The sequence below is a fragment of the Mchenga conophoros genome, linkage group LG6, assembly GCF_057382185.1.
Source record: "Mchenga conophoros isolate Kocher_MC1m ecotype Shallow Benthic linkage group LG6, M_conophoros_male_GT1.1, whole genome shotgun sequence".
NCBI classification, from domain to species: domain Eukaryota; kingdom Metazoa; phylum Chordata; class Actinopteri; order Cichliformes; family Cichlidae; genus Mchenga; species Mchenga conophoros.
Genome location: NC_140531.1, coordinates 29,189,300 through 29,212,266, shown reverse-complemented (window position 1 = coordinate 29,212,266; position 22,967 = coordinate 29,189,300). Strand labels below are relative to the sequence as shown.

Sequence of the window (22,967 nt, the reverse complement as noted above, 5' to 3'; positions counted from 1 at the left end):
TACATTTTGGTTAACCATATCATTTATGTATACCTGTCAGCGATGATCATTCAGAAATGATCAAATCTTTTCTGTTAGAAAGATACAAATAAATGAGATAAAGTTAACAAAATAAACTTTATTTATCCCAAAGGTGGGGAATTAGTGTCTGAGCAGCCAAATATTTTAAACTTTGAAATAAAGTCGTTTTTTTTTCTTCATTATACATTTGTTTATTTTTGGGTGGCTTTTTGTTATTTTTCAATTATAATATAAAAAAGAAATGAAGCAGAATGTCAATAAAGCAAGACAAACAGACAATATCAGAAAGATGGAACGATACTGTACGAATGAGCGCACTTACATAAACAATAGAAAAAAACTTAATTGAGTAACACCTAACAAATTTCCTGGATCTGTGACTCTGCACAGACACTCGATCAGTCCACGCTCACCTGTCTCATCCTTAATCAGCTCACTGAGCTCGTCCATATTGTGCAAACACCGGCCGTTCCCCGTGATAACCAGCTGTGAAACTCTGTCCCTTCCACCGTGGTTTCATTGGCATCAATATGTTTTGTAAAACAAAACAGCCACATCAGGATAAAGCTAGGAACATGAGAACATGAGAGCTTTTGCAACAGGTCACCACTCATCATACGGCCTGGAAAAAGTGATATTTTTATTTTATTTTTTTCCTTTCTGTTTTTAATATGAGTTAATGTTAAAAACCAAAATGTCTTATAGATAATAGTGCGTTTTTCTGAGCTATACCTCTAATTACTCTTACAGGTGGACTACAAGGCAGATGAGTGGCTAATGAAGAACATGGACCCTCTGAATGACAACGTGGCGACACTTCTCCATCAGTCAACTGACAAGTTTGTGGCTGAACTGTGGAAGGATGGTAACGTACCAGCTACTTATCTCTGAACGCTTAAGTCAGCTGTAACAACTACAACCAACTGGTTCTATTAATACTTCCTGTAGTTCATTATGTTTGTACCTGTTTGCTTTTCTACATCTACATGTCTGTCATGGAAGCCTACTAACAGCAGCAGCTGTCTGCCTCGTTTACCCTTTTCTAAGAGCGCCCCATCCTTGTCTCTCTCTCTCTGTGTTGTAGAGATTCAGACCATTCAAAGGGCCTCATTCTATGACAGTGTCACTAGTCTGGATGAGCCGGCAGGTGAATGACTGGGTCGTGCTGGGCCAGAATCATAGTTGAAAGTGACCTGTTGGTACATTTCCGCCCAGATCTGGCTCTGTGCTTCATGCTTCAGCCAATGTCCGTCATAGCTGCAGTGGCTCCCATCTGCTTCCAGGCTGCATGGCTCCCTTGTCTCAGCCAAAAGCAGTAGTGCCCAGTTCCTAAATAAGCTAGAGTAGAATATAGTCATTGTCTCTCTTTAGTCGAACCAGTGTGCTTTAATTTGTTTCGGTGTGTTAGTGGGCTGACATGGGGTCTTGTGATCTTTGTATGTCCAGCTGCCCTGAAGCAAGCAACAGGAATCTAGTGCAGCTGTGTCTGAGTCTGATTGCTGTTTATTCTTCCCTTTGTCCCCCATCAGTGATGTGAAACATCCACAAGCAAATGAAGGATTTGAAACTCTACTGAAGAATATTTAATAACATTATTTTCCTGCCTTCCTCCTGTCCCTAGACACAGTGGCAGAGAATTAAAACCAGATGTGGAATTTTGCTTTGGCTCTGAGCTCACATATCACTGTGGAGGGTCCAGAAAGCAGGTCGTGTATCACCTCGGTTAAACTCAGGAGTCTGTGATTGTAATTATGATTTAACTGCGGGGGCATTAATAAATAGTGATGGGGGGAAAATATCAATCACAGCATATTGCATCCCTCCCTCTTGCAGTGTGATTATTAAAACTTACAGGCACTCTAAACTCGTTCACCCTCCAGCCTGACTTATTTACTGAATAAACTGAAATGACACATTACTGAATAATATTACTGAATAATAATGATAGACAAAGGTATCTGTATAGAATAAGTAATACTTGCTTTTTGTTACTTTTCCAGTTTTTAAGATATAAGTTATTATAAATGTGTTTTTTCTTGTTACATTTTGTAATGTAGTATGGTGAGCTACTTATGACACACCCCTTTTTATAAGTGACATATGGGTCAGTCCACTTGCTCCCACCCCCTGATAGACTTTTCCAGTACTGTTCCAAACAAATCAGCTGACTCTAAGGAGGTCACCTGTTATATGAGATGACCCAAAGTCTGTGTTTAATCAGGTGTTAAGACTTACAGGTTTTAGGTTTTGTCAGTGAAGCTTGTGTAAAGTTGTCTGTTGGAATTACTGTTGATCACATCCTGAGGTCCATCGTAACAGGCAGAGGCAGGGATGTCTCACTGCTAACATGAGTCTGAGTCTGTTTAACAGCTGGTTTCAGGTTTAGTTCAAATCAGTATTTCCTGTTATACTGGAAGTTTTTTAAGCACAGCAGGCTGTTAAATGATAATATACAAGAGGATAGTGATGATGAAGGGTTTAGTTTGTTTTTGTTTGTTTGTTTTGTTGAGGTCATTCAAAAGCAGAACATGATGGTCAAAATACATCATGTTCGAGTTGTGGGTCTTAAATGAAGTTCAGACTCACAATAACGTGTCATAAAGTTACCTCAGCTGCTCAAACCCACAAGCAAGTAGATCTCACAAGTACAGGTCGTCCCACTGCCGTGGCCCTAACCTCCGAAAAGTTATTGTTTTTTCTTCAAAACCTTGATTTTTTTTTTCCACAATCAAAAGCGCTTCATCTTAAGAAAAAATCACTCAAAAGTGCTCATGCTTATACTTAGGTATGTTCCTTCACAAGAGCAACTCACACTGTAGTTTATTTTAAGAACGCATACACCATCCTGCTCTCAGAAATATCTGGTAGAGCACCAAATCCACCACAAAATCCACAGAAAACTGAAAACGATATTAATCCAGCTGTTTTGGATCTAGCTGTTCCCTCTGTTTCCCACACATATATTTTACTGAGGCAGGCCACTCTAATATATTTTCCCATCCCACTATAAAAAGAGACAAATTTTAGCATTTTTTGTTTCTATTTTTTCATCATCTAAGAAAATAATACCATCCATGATCAGTTTACTGACTGACAACCCCCTCGCTCTTATTTAGAAGGTTAAGTCACTGCTAACCAGCTACCCGTGGCGTTTCCCATCTCGTGTTTCCCATAACGACTCGCTTGTTGGCAAAGTTGTTGTTGTTTATGTTGTTGTTGGTGTCTTCAAAATCATTTGGCAAGAGGATCTCTTAAAGAGGCGGCTGATTATTACCCTTCAGTTATTTATTAATGTAACAGGTGTAGTTCTCTCTTATTTTGCTAGTCATGGTTAACCCTGAGTTAACACTGAGTGATGCTTTTTAAAAGAAGTTATCAAAAAGTATATGCACTGTTTGCTGTCTTATAGTTACGAAACTTTCTTATTATAACTTTAATGTTATTATCTTAGCAGTATGAAAGTGCAGTTGTTGTTTTTTTTATCAAAGGCACTGAAATATTGAAAAGCATGAATTTAGCCGCCATCGAACACCCACAGAAAGGTTCCTCTCACCACGGAGTCGTGTGTGTACAGTGTTTAAACTAAGAAACAGTTTGGCTAAATGTTTCATCTCCACCTGCAGAAACAAGCGATACTTTTAGACTCTTGACTGCTGCTTTGGTAGACTGCCTTCATTTGATAGTTTTCATTCATCTGCACTCGGTCATGTAGCCACATTATGCCACCGTGCTGCTACCACTTGTTCCTGCGGTGACCATCTCAGAAATACACAGACTCACAATAATATGTTCCCGTCACCCCTCCAGTCGACCGCATCGTGGGACTGGACCAGGTGGCAGGAATGAACGAGACGGCGTTTGGTGCCACCTACAAAACGAAAAAGGGCATGTTTCGTACGGTGGGACAGCTCTACAAAGAGTCACTCACTAAGCTTATGGCCACACTGAGGAACACCAACCCCAACTTTGTCCGCTGCATCATCCCCAACCACGAAAAAAGAGTAAATACTTTTACTATCTAACTTAAGTGGGAAGTCTGGGACTCCTTTAAAAAAATAAAATATGGTAAAGTTTCTGTTTTTGTATTTAAGAGTGTATCATTTCCTCCTTCAGGCTGGGAAACTTGAGCCTCACCTGGTTCTGGACCAGCTCAGGTGTAACGGAGTCTTGGAGGGGATTCGTATCTGCAGACAGGGCTTCCCCAACCGCATCGTCTTCCAGGAGTTTAGACAGCGGTGAGAAACATCACCACTTTTTTTTAACTCCCAAAAGGTTGATTCTGTTCATCTGGACGTAGCGTTTTCATTTGGAGAAACGTTTCATCACTCATCCAAGTGACTTTTTCAGCCTCAGCTAACTGCAGGTTTCCCCAGTCTGCACAATGACTGAAACTAGTCCACTGAATGAACAATGGGCTGTGAGGTCAGTTCCTTGATCATTATTATGCAAATTGTCATGAACATTGATCAACAACCATTGGTCAACAACCAATGGCCCTGAGAACCATTCACAGAGAGGTGGGGAACGGCTGCAATCACAGCACGGAAAGTGCTACGTCCAGATGAACAGTATCAACCTTTTGTGATTTACTTACCTGGATGATTGAGCATCCAAGTAAATAAATTTTTAACTCTTTATTTTTTCTTTTCAAGAAGAAAACTCACTTATTCACACTTTGTTCTCTTTGCACACAGATATGAAATCCTTACACCCAACGCTATCCCCAAGGGTTTCATGGATGGGAAACAAGCGTGTGAGAGAATGGTAATGCTATCTTTCCTGATCCTGTGATGGTTGTTGGATATATACACCACTGCTGATAGGAGAACACTTCTGACACATCCAAAAACAAAGTGAAACAGACTTCAAGGCTCAATCCACACTGATTGAAGGAAACTTTACATTTAACCCATAAACAGAAGCAAAAACATTTACAGGTTTGAATATGCCCAGGACGAGCACTGACTGGACAGTCAACCTGGAGGGGCTGTCAAAATGTTAATTTGTCTTTTTAAATGTCTGTGAAGGTTCTCAGTCATCCAGGTCATCCAGTCAAAGCTCCTTTGACTGTCTTTTTAAATGTTTTCTAAACTTGACTAGACAAGAGTTCTCATTAATACAACAGCTTTCAGTCTTAAACAAAAGAAATCAGGCCACATACCTCAAACCAAGAGTGGAAATTCCCTCCACACCACATATGAATAGAGTTCCTGGGTCCAGAACGATTTCTGGATCTGAAAATTTGTGACATTTTCTTGGAAGCCATCAAACTACCAGTTTTCATTTTACCCCATTTTACCCCTCAGCCATAGAAGGCTGATGGGGTATTGGGTGACATGGACAGTTTGTGAATGCAATAACTCAAGAAGGACGTCATCTAGGATCTCCAACCTGATACCATATGTGCGTCTACCAAAATGCTGAGGGGTAGCACAGTATTTTGTTTATTTTTATATGCATTTGTGTAGATGTCGCCTGAAATGTCCAGCCTGACCTCATCTTGCAATGGTAAAGAATCCTTCCAAAAAAATTCCTTCATCTAGATCTGGATTGACACTAAGAGTTAGTCAGGCCTGACCTACGCTAAAAGTTTGTAACTTGAATAAATCTATTAATCTCTGTGGTAGAGGTTGTTTAAGCCCGTGCAGTTTATTCATCTACAACTTACTGTGTTCCTTTTATAGATCCAAGCCCTGGAGCTGGACCCCAACCTGTTCCGGATTGGTCAAAGTAAGATCTTCTTCAGAACTGGTGTTCTGGCTCATCTGGAGGAGGAGCGAGACCTAAAGATCACTGACATAATCATCTACTTCCAGTCCGTGTGCCGTGGATACTTAGCCCGCAAGTGAGTCTTTATATCGCTGTATGTGCTGCTACATATGGGTTATTCCCATATAATAGTTTACATCCTACAGTCTACAATACTCGGTCGTTTGCGCCCCCTTCCTTTCCTGTACTCTCTGGCTGACCTTCTTGTAGTATTGCTAGTAAGTCACCTGTCACATGCTTAATCAATCAGAGCCTCTAGCGGATTCTTGTACCCCAGTGTATTAGTTTTTACGACTCCCTGGAGAGCCTATATTTTTGAGTTTCTATGGTGAGAACAAATGTAAAGGTTTGAAACCCAGAGTGCACTTTGGGATGGAGATCCAGCTGCTCAAACCAGCCCCCGTGGTGGTCTGAGGCAACTGGTTCAGCAAGTGTAAATGTATCTGTGGTGTTTGTTTGCATGTTTATCTTAATGCTTCAAAATATTCTGCCATGTTTTATTAAGCCCGGGGTATTCAACATATTAAGAAAATCAAATAGAAGTGATGTGCAGGTCATCGTTTTTATTGCTGCGCAAAAGAAGAAGCATCACTATTATTATTCTGTTATCATTCATGTCTAAAATACAATGATGAAATGCGCAGCTGGAAAATGAGACCATTAGGTAACTGTTGGTAATAGATCTGGAAAGCTTTTCCGCTTTAGGGAGCGTTAGAGCGAGTTTGAGCTCTGCGTCGATTTTACCTTTCCTGTTTGATTCACTCACTCTGGATGCGGACGACCTCTGCATCTGCCAAATGGTGATTGTTTGAAAAATGCTCCGAAATAAGGAAGGGAGAATGGAAGCTCACCGGGAATGGAAGAACTGTGAAAAAATCAAAAACTTCAGAGATCGGAAGATACAACATGAGAGGCACAACAGTGGCTGCAGTGGACACTGTTCACTGTTCTTAACATTTCGCTCTTCTCCGCGGCTGGCTGACGGCCCAACAACAGCACAAACAAGAGTGGCCCACAGGCTGGTTGTAACACATACTTTGTACACTCCCTCTCCACAGATGGGACATCCCCGAAGTGCCAGTGGAGAGCAAACATGCCACCATTGCTGAAACATAAAATTCTGCTTTAGGCTGCAGGAGGCTCCAAAAACGCATCATGCACTGCTCAGCACAAAGTTGCACTCTTAACCACATACGTGCACTTATGGTCTTGTTTTTTTAACCGGAAAGGTGGTGATATGTCAGTGCACCCTAACATACAAATTATTATTTTAAAAAAGTGGTCAATTGATGTCGCTCGGCTATAGTGCAACAAAAACAAAAAAGCTCAGATATTGATCTCTCATTTTGTTCTCTTAGAGCCTTCGCTAAGAAGCAGCAGCAGCTGAGTGCCCTGAAGGTCCTGCAGAGGAACTGTGCTGCTTATTTGAAGCTGCGACACTGGCAGTGGTGGAGACTCTTCACCAAGGTGAGAACCACGACACCAACCTCTGACAGCAAAAGATGGCTCTTATATCGCTCGTATCAGCCCTCCAACTCTGCTAAAGCCCTAAGGCCCTACTTTTTCAGAAATCAGTGTTCAGATTTCTCTGGCAGAATTTCTTAATCCAAACAGTCTGTCAGTCTGTTTGATATAACTCGGCTTGGTCCTAATCATGTTAATCCATTAATTACATTAGAGGGAATAATTACATATGGCAGGAAAGTGCTGATAATAAGAAAAATGCTACTTGCTGTAGTAAAACTACTGGCTTTCTACCATTAACCGGCCAGTATGACCGTGAAAAAAAAATTGTATTCATTCTGTTTAGTATTTAAAATGTCTAATTTTGTTCCTCTCTCACTCAGGTGAAGCCGCTGCTGCAGGTCACCAGGCAGGAGGAGGAGCTGCAAGCCAAAGACGAGGAGCTGGTAAAAGTGAAGGAGAGGCAACTTAAGGTGGAAAATGAGCTGGTGGAGATGGAGAGGAAACACCAGCAGGTAAAAATATCTCAACTTATAAGTAAATCTTTCTCCTGAATTATAATTTATTAAAATCTATTGATGACGGCTTCAGGGAAATTGCACGTTCATAGTTTTTGGAAGGACTTGTAGCCGTGAAGGTGGTACACATTTTCTGAATTGTTTCTTCTCTCCAGCTCCTCGAGGAGAAGAATATTTTAGCAGAGCAGCTCCACGCGGAGACGGAGCTGTTCGCCGAGGCTGAAGAGATGAGAGTTCGTCTCCTCTCCAGGAAGCAAGAGCTGGAGGAGATCCTTCACGACCTGGAGTCCAGGGTGGAGGAGGAGGAGGAGAGGAACCAGAGTCTGCAGAATGAGAAGAAGAAGATGCAGTCGCACATCCAGGTTTACGTCATCTCCTCTTTATATAGTTTGAAACACAACCTTCTCTTATTTTTCTATTTGATGCTTCAACATCCAGCTAAGTGTTTACACTGTAACAATGACGGATGCTCATTAAGTTTCAAATACTGAGGTCGGCATACCCATCATCTGTTTGTGAAAGATGATTTTTTTCATTTGAATATTAAATGATCCTAAAGACACTTTTCCTTGCTTTATTTTTTAACCTTTGATTATTTTAAATGAGATATCTCTTTTGTTTGTGTTGTTCAGTTTGTATATTGGATGAAACCCAGAGAAGCTGATGAATCAGATTAACTCTAAAGTGACTTGAAGCATTAAAAATGAGGATGTTTTTTTCCTATTTTGCTTCGAGATCACTTGGTCATAAATATTTAATCTGTACAGACGTGGTTGTGATTTTGGGCTTTAAAGAAATGAGTGTGTTAAACTTTCATCTGTATGGAAACTGCAGATTTTGCCATCTTCATGTTACAAATGTTTGTGTGCCGTGTTCTTCCTACAGGACCTGGAGGAGCAGCTGGATGAGGAGGAAGCTGCAAGACAAAAACTGCAGCTGGACAAAGTGACCGCTGAGTCGAAGATCAAGAAAATGGAGGAGGACATTTTGCTGCTGGAGGACCAAAACTCCAAGTTTCTCAAGGTGAGGCAATTTTAGCTGAAAATGAAGGTTCAAACAAAACCCAGAAAGTAGAGGAAGCTCTTTAAGGTGGAATCATTAAAGGCTTATCGGCGCTGGATGTTCTAGCCTGCATGCTAAAGCATGCTTGGGCAAGATGTTGAACCCTGAGTTGCTCCTGAAGCGTTCATCAGAGTGTGAGTGTTAGATAGAAAGATAGATAGAATGCTGCTAGTGTGAACGAGTGAACAAGACATGTTGTATAAAACTTCATGTTAACTCAGTGAACATCAGAGACAGCAGTAAATGACACTGTATGCTGTTCTTTAAACATCTGAGCGAAACATTTAGAAACTGAAGTCTGTTATTACAGACTTCTTAATAAGTGAACAGGGGCCTGATGCTGGACAGAAACAAGTACAAACTCAAACTGAGGAAGGCCTTAAAACTGATAAGCGTCGGCTGCAGCTCTTCCTCTGCATGACGGTGACGCGTCGCCTGCTAGCTTCAATAGCTGCCTGTGCAATGAAGGGTGCTGCTGTCTACCATCTGCTTTCTAATCTCATCACAAAGCTAAATAGAGGAAATGGTTAGCTGTATGGCACAGTTAATAGATGGCGTTGGTTATAGTCCCACCAGTTAATAAGACTTTGAAGCTCATGACTGTTCCTCCTCATTGATCTGTCTGTTCTCTGTAAAGTGTAATGATGCAACTCAGATAAAGTAGAAGATCCTGCAATTTTTCAGTCAGTGATTACAGTTTATTATACTAGATTCAGGTAACTGGAATGTTATTCTGCAGTTTATAAATGTGTGTGGAGAGCTGTTTACTTACGTTTCAATCAATTTGGTCTGTAACCAAACTTGTAAATGTGTGCAGAGAGAGAAGTCTGTAACTCAAAGGTTTAGTTTTCAGTGTCAGGCCTCTAAATACCACCACAGGGAACCTTTATATATGATCGCAGTGGTGGATGCTCATGTTAAACACGGCCAAAGGTTCAAAGAATGAGCTGAAAGATAAAAACACTCAGTTTCAGATATTTGTTTCTACTTTTGGGTTTGAATTATGTCACTGAGAGAGAACCGCTACCATCTCATCATTATCTCAGCCACACAGCTGCAGGCATCACTCGCCTGCCTCTTAATCCTTTCTCTGTTTTTTTGAGAGGAGCAGACAATCAGAAGAAAGTTTGTTTGAAACATCGGGTTAGCTAAGAGGGCAGAACCTGAGGCAGAGTAAAAGATTAAAAATAATGATGGGAAAGCAGCCTGCAAAACGGTATTAAGGTAAAACTAATGAGTTTTTCCTTCCCACTGTCGCCAAATTCTTGCTCACAGGGGGTCGCCTGATTGTTGTTTTTCCTCTGTATTATTGTAGAGACCTTGAGGCAACTGCTGTATTATTTGATTGACTTAATTGTGGGGATTTGTTTGGAGGCTCTCAGTATTTCAGTAGTATCCATGGACTGACCCCCTGGCAATAAAGTACTGAGACCTTTTCGCGTTTATACAGCAGTTGCAGGTCTTGAGTCTTGATTTTTTTGGTTTTTTCAACCCAACAGGAGAAGAAGCTGCTGGAGGACAGGATCGCCGAGATGACCTCCCAGCTGACTGAGGAGGAGGAAAAAGCAAAGAATCTCAGCAAGGTCAAGAACAAGCAGGAGATGATGATGGTTGACCTGGAGGGTAAGACGCTACCAGTAGGCTGTTACCAGCTCTATGTGAGGTCCAAAAAAAGGACAGGCACAAAACAGGGGCTGTGTGTAAAGGGTAGACGGGGGTGGTGTTGGAGTTTAAATAAGCCAGCAAGTTCAAAACTTCATAAAAATAGAACAGCACAGAGGTCATTTGGGACATGCAGTATGACTGTTAATGATTTAGTGTTTACAGCTGTACAGCGAGTTAATTAGCAGCTAATATGATTACATGTTTGTGTTTTCACACCTTCTAAATGGCCTTTTTCTTGTATGGCTGCTGCACAACTTGTGAGCTTACTCAGTGATGGAAAAAAAAAGTTTAACTCCAAACAGAAAAGTTTGTTATGATCAGTGACCACCTTTGTATTTGTGTTTGTGGTTTGTGGTTTGTGTGTTTGTGGTTTGTGGTTGTGCTTCCCTTTAGAGCGTTTAAAGAAAGAAGAGAAAACACGTCAGGAGCTGGAGAAAGCCAAACGCAAGCTGGACGCCGAGACGACCGACCTGCAGGACCAGATTGCGGAGCTTCAGGCACAGATAGAGGAGCTGAAGATCCAGCTGGCCAAAAAGGAGGAGGAGCTGCAGGCTGCTCTGGCCAGGTCAGTGGTAAAAAACATTAAAATGAGTGTGTCACACAACCTCCACGAAACGTAAACACTGTCCCAGCACAAAACCGCCTCTTAAAAAATATTTTTAAAAAGCCAATATGAAGATTTACTGAGAGGTGCAGCTCAGCAGCAGTGAGTCAGATTGTGAACAAAGCTCGCGATTTAGTTTTTTCGCCACATTAAAAAAACAAAAAAAAAAAGCAACTTTTTTGCTGAAGTATTTTTATAGCTGCTCTCTGCAAACCTACGCTTGTGTGGTAATGTGTAACTGCTAGTGTTGCTCATTTCAGGAACATAAATCCTCACACGCAACTATACTGCACTGCTTCCCGTTTCCATGACAACAGCACTCCATCGTTAGTCTGAAATAGCCATTCAATAACAGAAACACGTGCAACTGCGAAATTAAAGCGGCGAACGTGCTTCAGCACTCAGGCACTCTGTGGCGTTTCCTCAAGCGACGGCGGCTCGGACCTTTCGTCTCGGGGCAGCCGCGTCTGATTACAGGCACACTGATGTTGATTGATGCGCTACGTGCACAAGGAGTCAAGAGCGAAAACGGGCTGTCATCATGTTTTAACAGCTCTTAAAGCACATGATACCACACAAGACGTATATCACACAGGCAGATGGATATATTCTGTTAATATTACTTCTTCTCTTAAGATGGATCACGAGTCGTATGGAGTGAATATTAGCTTCTCATACTTTAGATGTTGCATCTCCTCCACCTGGTACTGTTTGCATCTAACCTCCAGCTAAATATTTTCTTTATGTATTTATTTTCCACAGCGGTTAAATGTCCACATTTGCTTTTATGTTTGATTTGTTTTCCATATTTATCCTTCATAAAACTGCTAATGAGGTAAACAGCTGTGGAGGTGTTTTCCTCTGAAGGTCAGCTCTGATCACTTTAATGGGACTTCTCAGTGCTCCCCTCCGTTCAGCAGACACGGGGTTTGATGGTAAACATCTGCCCGACCAATTTCACACACAGAAATCATCGGTTTAGTCACAGCCGCACGTAATTAGGCTTTCATTAAAGCTGATGTGCTTCATTTTGAGTTCAGCAGCTATTCTGAGAACAATCCTGTCATCTTTGACAGATTGGAAAACGGAGCATTGCAATTATATGGGAGTCATTAGTGCTTTTAATCAAAGCGGTCTCACTGTGTTAATTATAAAACTGAACCATTTTGACGTTCGGTGTGTTTAATCAGCAGATTTCTACATTAGTGAGGAATGTCGCAGGAACGCTGCAGCCAGCACGAGGTTTACTTGGACGCACATCCAGCTGCAAACAAATCAGCAGTCCCATCACATTTTCCTCTTCTGATGAGGAACACATACACTCACACACAGCTTCAGCTGTAAACAGTTCGCCACACTGCCACCATGTGTGCACAGGTGGCTATCTCATCCTTGAAAGGACAGCAGGGACTTACCTTTCATTGAATTCACTTCATTTTTTTTTTCCTTAATCAAACTCTGCACACAGTCATATTTGGTCATATTTGTTGTTCTCAGTGGACTTTCCAGCTCATCAGTTGGTGCGAAACAGCAAACCACTGACAAGAAAAATGATTGCTTTCACTCAGTACTTCACACATTACATTAACCAGTGAATTTTGCTGCGATGAGCTCCTGCGTCACTGTCGTTGTTTGACGTCTGCATACATGTCGGTTCATTGTAGTGTTGTGTCTGCACCAACAGGAAAAATAACATCCACCTGGACCCTCAAGCTCATCCTGTGATGATGAAATTTACTGAACTCAAACCCAAAAAGGGGCCTTGCACACTTACGAGCATGAAAACATTAAATGCTAAGGATCTAAATTGTGTGAAGTGTAAAGAGCAGTGAAGGATGTTCGAGTGAGGAAGTCTGTTTAATGTCTTCTGAATAACGTCTGAATTGAAGATACAAATGTGATATAGAGAGAAAAAAGGAAATGTAGAAATGCAGATCATCAGTTGAAGGTTTGAGAAAGTGTTTGAATTTTATTTAATTCTCTGATTAAGACCTGCTTGGAAAAACTGACATGTGTTTGTGGGTCTCCAACTAGGTGTGATGAGGAGTCGGTGCAAAAGAACAACGCTTTGAAGCAGATTCGGGAGCTGCAGGCGCAAATAGCGGAGCTTCAGGAGGATCTGGAGTCTGAGAAGATGTGTCGAAGTAAAGCTGAGAAACTCAAGAGAGACCTGAGTGAGGAGCTGGAAGCTCTGAAGACTGAGCTGGAGGACACACTAGATACCACGGCCGCCCAGCAGGAACTCAGGTGCTCATTAATGCTCATTTATCAGTGATGAGAAAGTGAACCTCACAGTTGTTATACGTCAGGTAGCACTCTCTGTTCTATAGACTTCAGTCTGCGTCCATCTTTATATGCAGTCCTGTGTTTTTAACTGTTTCCCACGTGGATGATCTCCAGGAGCAAGCGAGAGCTGGAGGTGGCAGAGCTGAAGAAGGCCATTGACGAGGAGACCAAAAACCACGAGGCTCAGATCCAGGACATGAGGCAGAGGCACGCCACAACGCTCGAGGAACTGTCCGAACAGTTGGAGCAGGCCAAGAGGGTGAGCTGCTCAAACCTTTCTAACCTTTAAGGTCTTCAGTTTACCTTCATACATGTCACTAAAAGCTTTTTTTAATTTTTATTTGATCTGTGCAGTTCAAGGCCAACCTGGAGAAGAACAAGCAGTGCCTGGAGAATGACAACAAAGAGCTGGTCTGTGAAGTGAAGGCTCTGCAGCAGGCAAAGACTGAGTCGGAGCACAAGAGGAAGAAGCTGGAGGCTCAGCTGCAGGAGTCATTGGCCAGGGCCACCGAGGTGGAGAGAGCCAAGGGAGAGCTGGCCGAGCGCTCCCACAAGCTCCAGGTAAATGCCAACTCATTGTTGGGACTGATTTTCCTTTTTCGTTTTTAAGGGAAAGTTTTGTTTAATGTGTTTCCATTTGTTTGTCAGACGGAGCTGGACAACGTGTCTACTTTGCTGGAGGAGGCAGAGAAGAAGGGCGTTAAGCTGGCTAAAGAAGTTGAAAACCTGAACAGCAAACTGCAAGACTCTGAGGTACGAAAGACCATCAGCATCAACGTTTCTGCCTGATGATTTCAGAGCTGCAGGAGACGTGTTCAGAAATCATCATTTTACCTGATAAATCCTCTGTGGAGCAAGATTATTATGGTTAATAAAAAATAAGCAGAAATAAAACCACAAAAACATTTAAGACAAGTAAATTGTTTATATACCTGTTATCAAAAAATGACAAATACGTCCATATTACAGTTTTGAAAAGTAAAACAGATACTGAAGCTAAATAAACCTGAACTGACTTGAGAAATAAATAAAAACTAATTTTAAAAAAAACTTTAAAGTATAATAATAGTTTAATACTTTTGGGTGCTGGTGATGTGTTTGTGCTTTTTAGACAGACCTCAGGTTAATCAACATTAAGCTTTCTAGTGAAGCCAATCAGCTTTCGCCTCTGTATTTCTCACACACATCCAACAAGGACAGCCTCTGCTAAAGTATCAGCGTATTAAGACTAAAACTGGTGTAACTGCTTTTCGTTTGTCTTTTGACCATCGTTTCTGATCGTGGTTTTTGCGCGTAGGAGTTGCGGCAGGAGGAGACGCGTCAGAAGCTGAACCTGAGCGGCCAAATCCGCCAGCTGGAGGCGGATAAGAACAACTTGCTGGAGCAGCAGGAAGAGGATGAGGAGGCACGACGCAGCCTTGAGAAACAGCTGCAGACCGTGCAGGCTCAGGTACATATTCACAGTAGGGCACATCTGACGCACACAAACCAGTCAGGCAGAAACACCTTCGAGGTACCGCTGAAGCCGAGTGCCAGGAGAAGGGCCCGGCAACCGTTTCCAGCTGTTTACCTGCTGTGAGCACCTGTAGCAGCAGGTGCAGCACAGCGTGCAGACAACTGTAACTCAGTGAGGCTTCACAGATAAATGAAGAGAAAATCTGAGTCACTTCAAAACATGTGGTTTGGATTAATAATTAATAAAACTATTATTAGCATCTTCAGCATCTGCAGGTAAACCTCAGCTGATTATCTCTCCAGCACACACTGATGGGCCAGCAAAGGTCACGTCACAAATATTTTTAAAATGTCTTTGTAGCTGTTTGAGACAAAGAAGAAGTTGGAGGAGGATGTGGGAGCAATGGAGGGTCTGGAGGAGGTGAAGAGGAAACTCCAGAAGGACATGGAGCTCACCAACCAGCGTCTGGAGGAGAAGACAATGTCTTTGGACAAGATGGAGAAAACTAAAAACCGACTGCAGCAGGAGCTGGATGACCAGATGGTGGAACTGGACCTCCAGAGACAGATCGTGTCCAATCTGGAAAAGAAGCAAAAGAAGTTTGACCAGGTACCGGAGATCAAACAGAGATGAGATATTGAAGGTCTCTTACGGTTTGTTCAGTGTAATGAAGGCTCTGTTATCTATGTTAGATGTTGGCTGAGGAGAAGACCATCTCTGCTCGTTACGCTGAGGAGCGCGATCGCGCTGAGGCAGAGGCCAGAGAGAAGGAGACCAAGGCTCTGTCGATGGCCAGAGCTCTGGAGGAGGCCTTGGAGGCCAAAGAAGAACTGGAGCGGTTTAACAAACAACTTCGTGCTGAAATGGAGGACTTGATGAGCTCCAAGGATGATGTGGGGAAGAATGTGAGTGACCTTTTGACCTCTCCAGTGACACTGCTGATTAAGATATGTTCACAGAAATACCTGAGGACCTGAAATCTCAGGATTTCATAAGTTTATTGTGCAGCTGTGTCACATTTTTGCCACTCCTCTGGCTGCTCACAGGTCCATGAGCTGGAGAAGTCCAAGCGTACGTTGGAGCAGCAGGTGGAGGAGATGAGAACACAGCTGGAGGAGCTGGAGGATGAGCTGCAGGCCACAGAAGATGCCAAACTCCGCCTGGAAGTCAACATGCAAGCCATGAAGGCTCAGTTTGACCGAGACCTGCAGGCCAGAGACGAGCAGGGCGAGGAGAAGAAAAGAGCGCTGGTCAAACAGGTACAAAGTGGCCGATGATCTTGAAGGACTGACGCCACATTTTTAATGTGCAGTTTATCTTCATTTACATCATCAGAATGACAGTGTTTGCATTAAGTTGTTTTTTTCTTGCAGGTACGTGAGATGGAGGCGGAGCTGGAGGACGAGCGGAAGCAGAGATCTGTGGCTGTGGCAGCCAAGAAGAAGCTGGAGATGGACCTGAACGAGCTGGAGGGTCAGATCGAAGCTGCCAACAAAGGCAGGGACGAGGCCATCAAACAGCTCCGGAAACTACAGGTACGCAAATGTTTGCTTAGTGTCTGTCCTGATTTTCAATTATCTCAGTCTCTAAGCTTGTCCGTATCACGTTGCTGCTCCTGCAGGCTCAGATGAAAGACTACCAGAGGGAGCTGGAGGAGGCCCGAGCCTCCCGGGATGAGATCTTCGCGCAGTCCAAGGAGAACGAGAAGAAACTCAAGAGTCTGGAAGCTGAAATCTTGCAGCTTCAGGAGGTGAAGTTCTGACTTTTGCCTTTTGTGGTGATAATCAGAGTTATTTGTGTGTAACGTCTGAAATGCTAAATGATCTCGTGTGTGTGTCTGCGCAGGACCACGCAGCTTCAGAGAGGGCCCGTCGACATGCTGAACAGGAGAGGGATGAGCTGGCTGACGAGATCTCCAGCAGTGCTTCTGGAAAGTCAGTATGAACATGTAGTTTTTCCAAACTTCATATTAATAATTAGCCAGGTTTTATGTGCCCCTCAGGGATCAAATGATTTGTTTTATAGTCTTACAATCGCTGTAAATCAGTAGAAATTTAATAGAAACTCTGCGTCAGGTCGTCGCTGCTGGAGGAGAAGCGGAGGCTGGAGGCTCGCATCACCCAGCTGGAGGAGGAGCTGGAGGAGGAGCAGGGCAACATGGAGCTGCTCAACGACCGCTTCAGAAAGGCCAACCTGCAGGTAGGCACACTAAATAATCAGCAGTGTCACAAACTTTATCTGGATGTGATTCAGCTACTGGTTGCTAGGGAAAAATTTTTATTTCCTAACTGGCTGTCAAGTGTTTCCTGGAGGTTGGTGGGTGAAGCGAGTGACACAGAGAGTGATGTACCAAAAACCTCTTGATTGATGAGAAAGGATAAGACAAACTTGTGGCGTGCAAATGTTTCTTTTAAACACTAAACACAGTAAAATTAAAACACCCATCAACGTGTTTGTCTGCTCTCTCCTTTTCCCACAATCCCTCTCACCTGCCTGCCGCGCTCTCTCTCTCTCTCAGGTCGACACCCTGAATACTGAATTGGCAGCAGAGCGCAACACTGCGCAGAAGAGTGAGAACGCCCGCCAGCAGCTGGAGCGACAAAACAAGGTCTCGTAGACTTGAAGCTTATTACAGTGTTTATCTTTCTCATTTCCCTTCTGTTTACACCCTCCTGTACTACAAGCTGTTCTCTTTTTCATTCCCACACCTCATCTCATGTTTTTGTTTCTTTGTTTTTAAGCATTTCACCTCTCTTTAGTACATGTGAGCCCAGCCCGGGAGCTGCCACCGGTCTCCTCCGAGGTCTAAACCACAGCTCTATTCTTCCACCATCTGCCATTATCTACTACAAATCCTGTCAAATCCTGCCAGGCCGATTCTGGCCCCCGGGCCTTATGTTTGACACCCCTGATCTATACTAGAGGCAGCAGATCAGGACACAAGCATTTCGTATTTGGGGGTTCAGTAGCACAATGTGATCCCCAGATTCAGTTTCTCTGACCCGCAGCTCTACTGTAACTCTGCTGCAGATGCACGTTACAGATGCACCAGTGGGATCAGGAGATACGCGAGAACATGATCCTTCAGGTGCATGAACAGGACCTCCTGATCACAACTCTAAACTAACAAACTGAATATTTGCTCTGTTACCATGAACACAGGAGCTGAAGGCCAAGCTGGCAGAGCTGGAGGGGGCTGTCAAGTCAAAGTTTAAGGCGTCCATCACTGCTCTGGAAGCCAAAATCCTGCAGCTGGAAGAGCAGCTGGAGCAGGAAGCCAAGTAATCCAGATGTTAAAGAGCAGATTTTAGATCCTTTTGAGTAGACTACGATAATTTGGTCATGTTTACGTTTTCTGCTATTAAACCTCCAGGGAGAGAGCGGCAGCCAACAAAATCGTCCGACGTACAGAGAAGAAACTGAAGGAGGTGATGATGCAGGTGGAGGACGAGCGTCGTCATGCCGACCAGTACAAGGAGCAGGTACGGACACACAGGAAATGATTAGGCTTTGCTCCGTCTGCATTCACACTGCCGGTTCTCTACAACTTCTCACCCTCCATCTGTGCGTCAGATGGAGAAGGCGAACTCTCGCATGAAGCAGCTGAAGCGTCAATTGGAGGAGGCGGAGGAGGAGGCCACCAGAGCAAATGCCGCTCGCAGGAAGCTGCAGAGGGAGCTGGACGATGCCACCGAGGCCAGCGAGGGTCTCACCCGAGAGGTCACCTCACTGAAGAACCGCCTCAGGTACAAAGAGGACGGCGATTAACCGGTTTTAAAAATAACCCAGAACCTGAACTAGATACCGAAACAGTGCAGAGATAAAAAACACAGAGTGGAAACAGCCTGACCCAGTAATAATCGTGATCATTATTACTGGGTCAGGCTGTTTGCCAAAGTTTTGATCATTTAACTTATTATTCATTTTAAGAATCTGCTAAACTCACTTCACCAATCCTCCCACTACACCCTCATCATGTTGACAGCTCTCATTCCTGCATGTCATTCCTCCAATATGGTGATGGAGCCGGGAGGCGATTGAGTAAATGGATTGGTACTTATAGATCACCTTTCTACTCTATTTTAGCACTCTCTGCCACAAGTCTAATTCAACCTTCTTCCAACCATCCACACTGATGGACGCTTCGGGGGAAACTCGGGTCCAGGGTCTTGCCCGAGGATACCTCATCACACAGACTGGAGGAGCCAGGGAGGCTCCTGTCTGACTAAACTGTAGTCAGACAACTATGTGATCTCATTTAGTTAATATTACTGCAGCTCTTTCACTTTGTTCAGGTACACAGCGCCAGTGATTACACTGGTACTATTACCAGACTGGTCAGTCTTAAGGTTTTGAAGCTGTGGCTGTCATTGCAGTGTGTTTACAGTCTGCTCCATCCTCCATCATAATGAATGAAAATGCAGTTACCGGTAAATGTGATGTTATGTTATGTTAGCATGTATTTGTGTCAGCAGCGGTCACAGTTTCACTTTTATAGTTGATCTTAGCGCCCGCTGGAGCTCCTGAGAACCGCATACGTCTTTCAAAATAACAGTTTTCCTGCGTTTAAGCCAATCACATCACCTCCCGGCTCTTCTTCCACCACAGTGGTATCTCGTCATCCCACAATCTATGTTTTCTGAAATGTTGGAGGTTTAAAGCTTTCTTCCGTTTGTTCTGCCCAGGCGTGGCGGTCCAGTCAGCAGCTTCTCCTCTGGCCGCTCAGGCCGGCGCAACCTCAACTTGGACGGCGCCTCCGTCGACATGTCAGACGACGACGCAGACAGCCGCTCCGGCGACTTTAACGAGACGCCAAACACCAACGTCGAGTAACCACAGCAGCGACCGCCTCTTTCCTCACCCCACCCTTTTCCCCAACTGTGTCTCCCCCACCCCCAAAGTCCACATGGACTCATCTCAATCCACTCAGAAGATCAGAGCGATGAGAGGTTTCTATTCAAGCTGGGCGGAGCATGCCTGACAGCCCTTTTTTTTTCATCTGTCACATCTGCAGGGAAAATCCACCACCCTCCTCAAGGAACGCCTCCGATCTGGAGTGCCACAGGACAAACGGACACTTCTGCCTTACTCCGTTCTCCTCTGACAAGCTGCTAGTCCTGGCTCGTCCGTCAGCATCATCTCAGCATCATAACCCTTACACCTGCCCCGTCCCACCCGTCCCATCAGAAATCATCTGCTCTGCTTTTTAAGGTACAAAGTGCTTTTTATACAAACGAAACTCTGCGTGTAGGCAAAGGTTGTGAGGTGTGCGCACATCACGTCCGTCATGTGGCCGCAACTCATACTGGAAATGCAGGACTACAAGGAAAAGTGTCTGACTCTGGTGTTTTAAGTGTTCTGCTCACTCGTCATGCAAAAGCCATCTCTCACCTGACACGCTCCCTCCATCCAGTGTTCTGAATGACTAAAACCTAAAAGCCCACACAAACCAAGGTCACTGTGGCCTCCGGACGGCAGCGCCGGCTGCTTTTGTTGCATGAGTCTCTTTCTGACGATGTTTCTTTTTCGGCTTTTACACTGCAGCACTTATGGGAACAACTAACATCTCGGGACATGCAATAGAAAAACACAGACTCTCAAGTGAAAGTATATTACTGTGAAAACAAACAAAAAAAGAGGTATTATATTTTCTCTGTGGCTTCATCTCAACATGTAATAAAAGAATGTCTCGCTGGGTTTTAACTGGTTATCTAAAGCTAACGACCTGTCCTGTGGATTGGCCCGAGCCGCGAATGATGCACCAATGCTGGAACATGCACAGAGAATTCAAACTTAAAGCCAACAAAGAGGAAAGAAGCTCAAACCGGAAGCACTAAAGCTGCACTCAGTACGACACTAAATGGTTGTAATCACGTGCTCCGATTAGACGCGAAGATTAAAACTAGTCACCTTATCACCACATTTACAGTGTTTGTGCTCAGCCTTGCTTTGTATTACCTTTAAATTGACTTTATGCTATGATTTGGTAAAACATATACTGTAAATAAAACTGAAAAATTCAAGATCGCAGACGTCAACATTCAGCAAGCATTAGCTTTTCTCTGATCTTTAAGAAGCAAAGGTGTGATTTAACAACACTCGACTGCTGTTACTGAAACACTCACTGTCAGCTGGATGGAGAAATATTAACATTTTTAAGCCAGCACGGACAAAAAGTTTCAAGTGCCTGAGACAGATGTTCGTCTGCCTGGGCCAACCCAAAAACCTCATCTCTCTAGAGCGTCACGGGTCAGCCCTGGGGTCTCCTCCAGGAGGACACGCCCAGAACACCTCAGCTGGCTTCTTTATACGTGGAGGAGGAGGAGAGAGCTCATCTGAGAATCTAATACAGGCCAAATGTGGGCAAAAGTCCCATAAGGATGGCAGCAGGAAGCTTGGTTGACATGTAACCCTGAGTATTAATGTCGCCTATATTAAATATGTGAATGAAACAGGCATTACAGGCTGCTTTCAGCGCAAGACAAGTTTAAAAGTGTAGATGGAGTTGGAACAGAGTCTGACTCTGTAGTCTACACTCCTCTCTGTATTGCAATGGTTAAGTTGCATTGTGGGTAATGTAGGCACCATGAGGAGTAATGGTGGTTTTAGTGCATCAGTTTGGGTCCATTTATTTTAAAGACATCAGTCGAGTTCCCCTTAAATACTTCTTGTCTGCACCGGTTTGTAATTCCAAATAAAAACAGATCTCAAAAGTTTAAAGAAAATATTTTTCTTTCTTCAGCAAAATGATTAACAGAGTGTGCTGGAAAAACCCCTCAGAACAGCAGTGAAACACAAATCAGCAGATACAAACTATATTTTGCGACTTTAATCCCAAATCTTCAGACCTCTGACAGATCCGATCAAGCACTTGTTCTTCGTTCATTACAGGTTGTCTGAATTCAAGAGGTTTTTTTTTTCTTAGTTCTGCTTTATCTCCAGCAGCCTCCACAGTGTGAAAACCACACGCCAGGGCTCCCATATCCACCACCTGTGCCCATTAATGGCAGACTCCTGTGCCCCCCTCCCTCCTCAAACGTCAACACTAAACAGTATGTTTCTTTAAAAGTGCCTTAGACACTAAATAAGAACATAAGCGGGCAAAGCTTCCTCACAGAGGTGTAACAGGTACATCAAGAAGAAGATACTCAACACTTCATTTTGCTTTCTTTTCTTTTGTATTGTCGCCGTGCTTCGTATCATCATATCCACCGTGTACCTCTGCGTTTGTAATATCATCCTAGCTAGAGCGTGTGGGTCAAAGTCAGTATTACAGTATTATGATTAAACTAACACGAGAAGCGGAGCCCTCTGCGGCCTCATTTCCCCACGTTACTCTCATGCTAAGCTCGTTTCTCCCCCTCAGGCGAAGGCTTAGCACATTACTGTGGGAACTGATGCGCTGCACAGGATGCAATTTGGTTGGAAGCTTTAACATTCACTAGTAGTCAACTCTGTTTTCTTTTATTATTATTATAATTATTATTACTATTATTATCACCCAGCTGGCTGTTGACAACCAGGCGTTCAACTGCAAATACTCTCATCATTGTTATTTCTTGTATACCTGTATTTCTAGACGGTGATTTTTTTCTGTTTTTGTAAAAGGAAAATAAAGCATATTCATTGTAACTGTTACTCTGCTCTCGTATTTTCTGTCTCCTTTTTAACAAACTGGTTATTTTTAGGCGTGTGTCATTAACCCTTTAGCGTTCTGGTCAACCAATTGGTAGAGCACATTTTCAGGCCCTATATCTAACTGAGGCTTTCACTGAAATTGACCTATCTTGTTGAGTCTTTTCTACCAATTGGTTTTTCATCTGTAATGCCAAAGAAATCCACCATAAGGCACTGTGAACGGAAACTGTTGGCTCTCCCAACCAGGAAGTCAGAAACAAAAAACCATCCAACATATTGTGAATGTTTTTGATGAAACTAAGGTAGGAAGATATAATTTTTTGATATATGATAGTGTTAGAGGACTTACTAAACAGATATATGTCACTTGACAGCATTAAAAAAGTGAAATTAAGTGTTTAATTTATTTTTTTTTAAAGTGGTCAACCAAACGGTTGATTTGGCCCTTTATGGTGCTAATGCTAACATAATCAATTTTAATAAC

General features: G+C 43.2%; 1 protein-coding gene across 5 annotated transcripts in view; it reads left to right on the top strand.

Moving 5' to 3' along the window:
• The window catches only part of LOC146572859 (myosin-10-like), a 67,951-nt gene extending 45,468 nt beyond the window's left edge, over window positions 1-22,483 (top strand). For 4 of the 5 annotated variants that reach the window (XM_085277300.1, XM_085277298.1, XM_085277299.1 and 1 more), the window contains 28 exons: window positions 772-886; window positions 3,829-4,022; window positions 4,135-4,256; window positions 4,716-4,785; window positions 5,706-5,866; window positions 7,149-7,257; window positions 7,638-7,769; window positions 7,928-8,134; window positions 8,658-8,795; window positions 10,334-10,457; window positions 10,893-11,064; window positions 13,138-13,350; window positions 13,504-13,648; window positions 13,744-13,950; window positions 14,038-14,142; window positions 14,687-14,839; window positions 15,206-15,454; window positions 15,538-15,750; window positions 15,892-16,104; window positions 16,219-16,380; window positions 16,467-16,595; window positions 16,691-16,779; window positions 16,921-17,044; window positions 17,364-17,453; window positions 18,008-18,126; window positions 18,219-18,327; window positions 18,419-18,591; window positions 19,531-22,483. In XM_085277300.1, coding sequence (XP_085133426.1) covers window positions 772-886; window positions 3,829-4,022; window positions 4,135-4,256; window positions 4,716-4,785; window positions 5,706-5,866; window positions 7,149-7,257; window positions 7,638-7,769; window positions 7,928-8,134; window positions 8,658-8,795; window positions 10,334-10,457; window positions 10,893-11,064; window positions 13,138-13,350; window positions 13,504-13,648; window positions 13,744-13,950; window positions 14,038-14,142; window positions 14,687-14,839; window positions 15,206-15,454; window positions 15,538-15,750; window positions 15,892-16,104; window positions 16,219-16,380; window positions 16,467-16,595; window positions 16,691-16,779; window positions 16,921-17,044; window positions 17,364-17,453; window positions 18,008-18,126; window positions 18,219-18,327; window positions 18,419-18,591; window positions 19,531-19,678 — 4,185 coding nt within the window. In that variant the 3' untranslated portion in view covers window positions 19,679-22,483. Of the gene's footprint in view, window positions 1-771; window positions 887-1,105; window positions 1,169-3,828; window positions 4,023-4,134; window positions 4,257-4,715; window positions 4,786-5,705; window positions 5,867-7,148; window positions 7,258-7,637; window positions 7,770-7,927; window positions 8,135-8,657; window positions 8,796-10,333; window positions 10,458-10,892; window positions 11,065-13,137; window positions 13,351-13,503; window positions 13,649-13,743; window positions 13,951-14,037; window positions 14,143-14,686; window positions 14,840-15,205; window positions 15,455-15,537; window positions 15,751-15,891; window positions 16,105-16,218; window positions 16,381-16,466; window positions 16,596-16,690; window positions 16,780-16,920; window positions 17,045-17,363; window positions 17,454-18,007; window positions 18,127-18,218; window positions 18,328-18,418; window positions 18,592-19,530 lie in introns of all 5 variants that reach the window. The other variant, XM_085277302.1, reaches the window with a different exon arrangement.
• The last annotated feature ends 484 nt before the right edge of the window (window positions 22,484-22,967 follow it).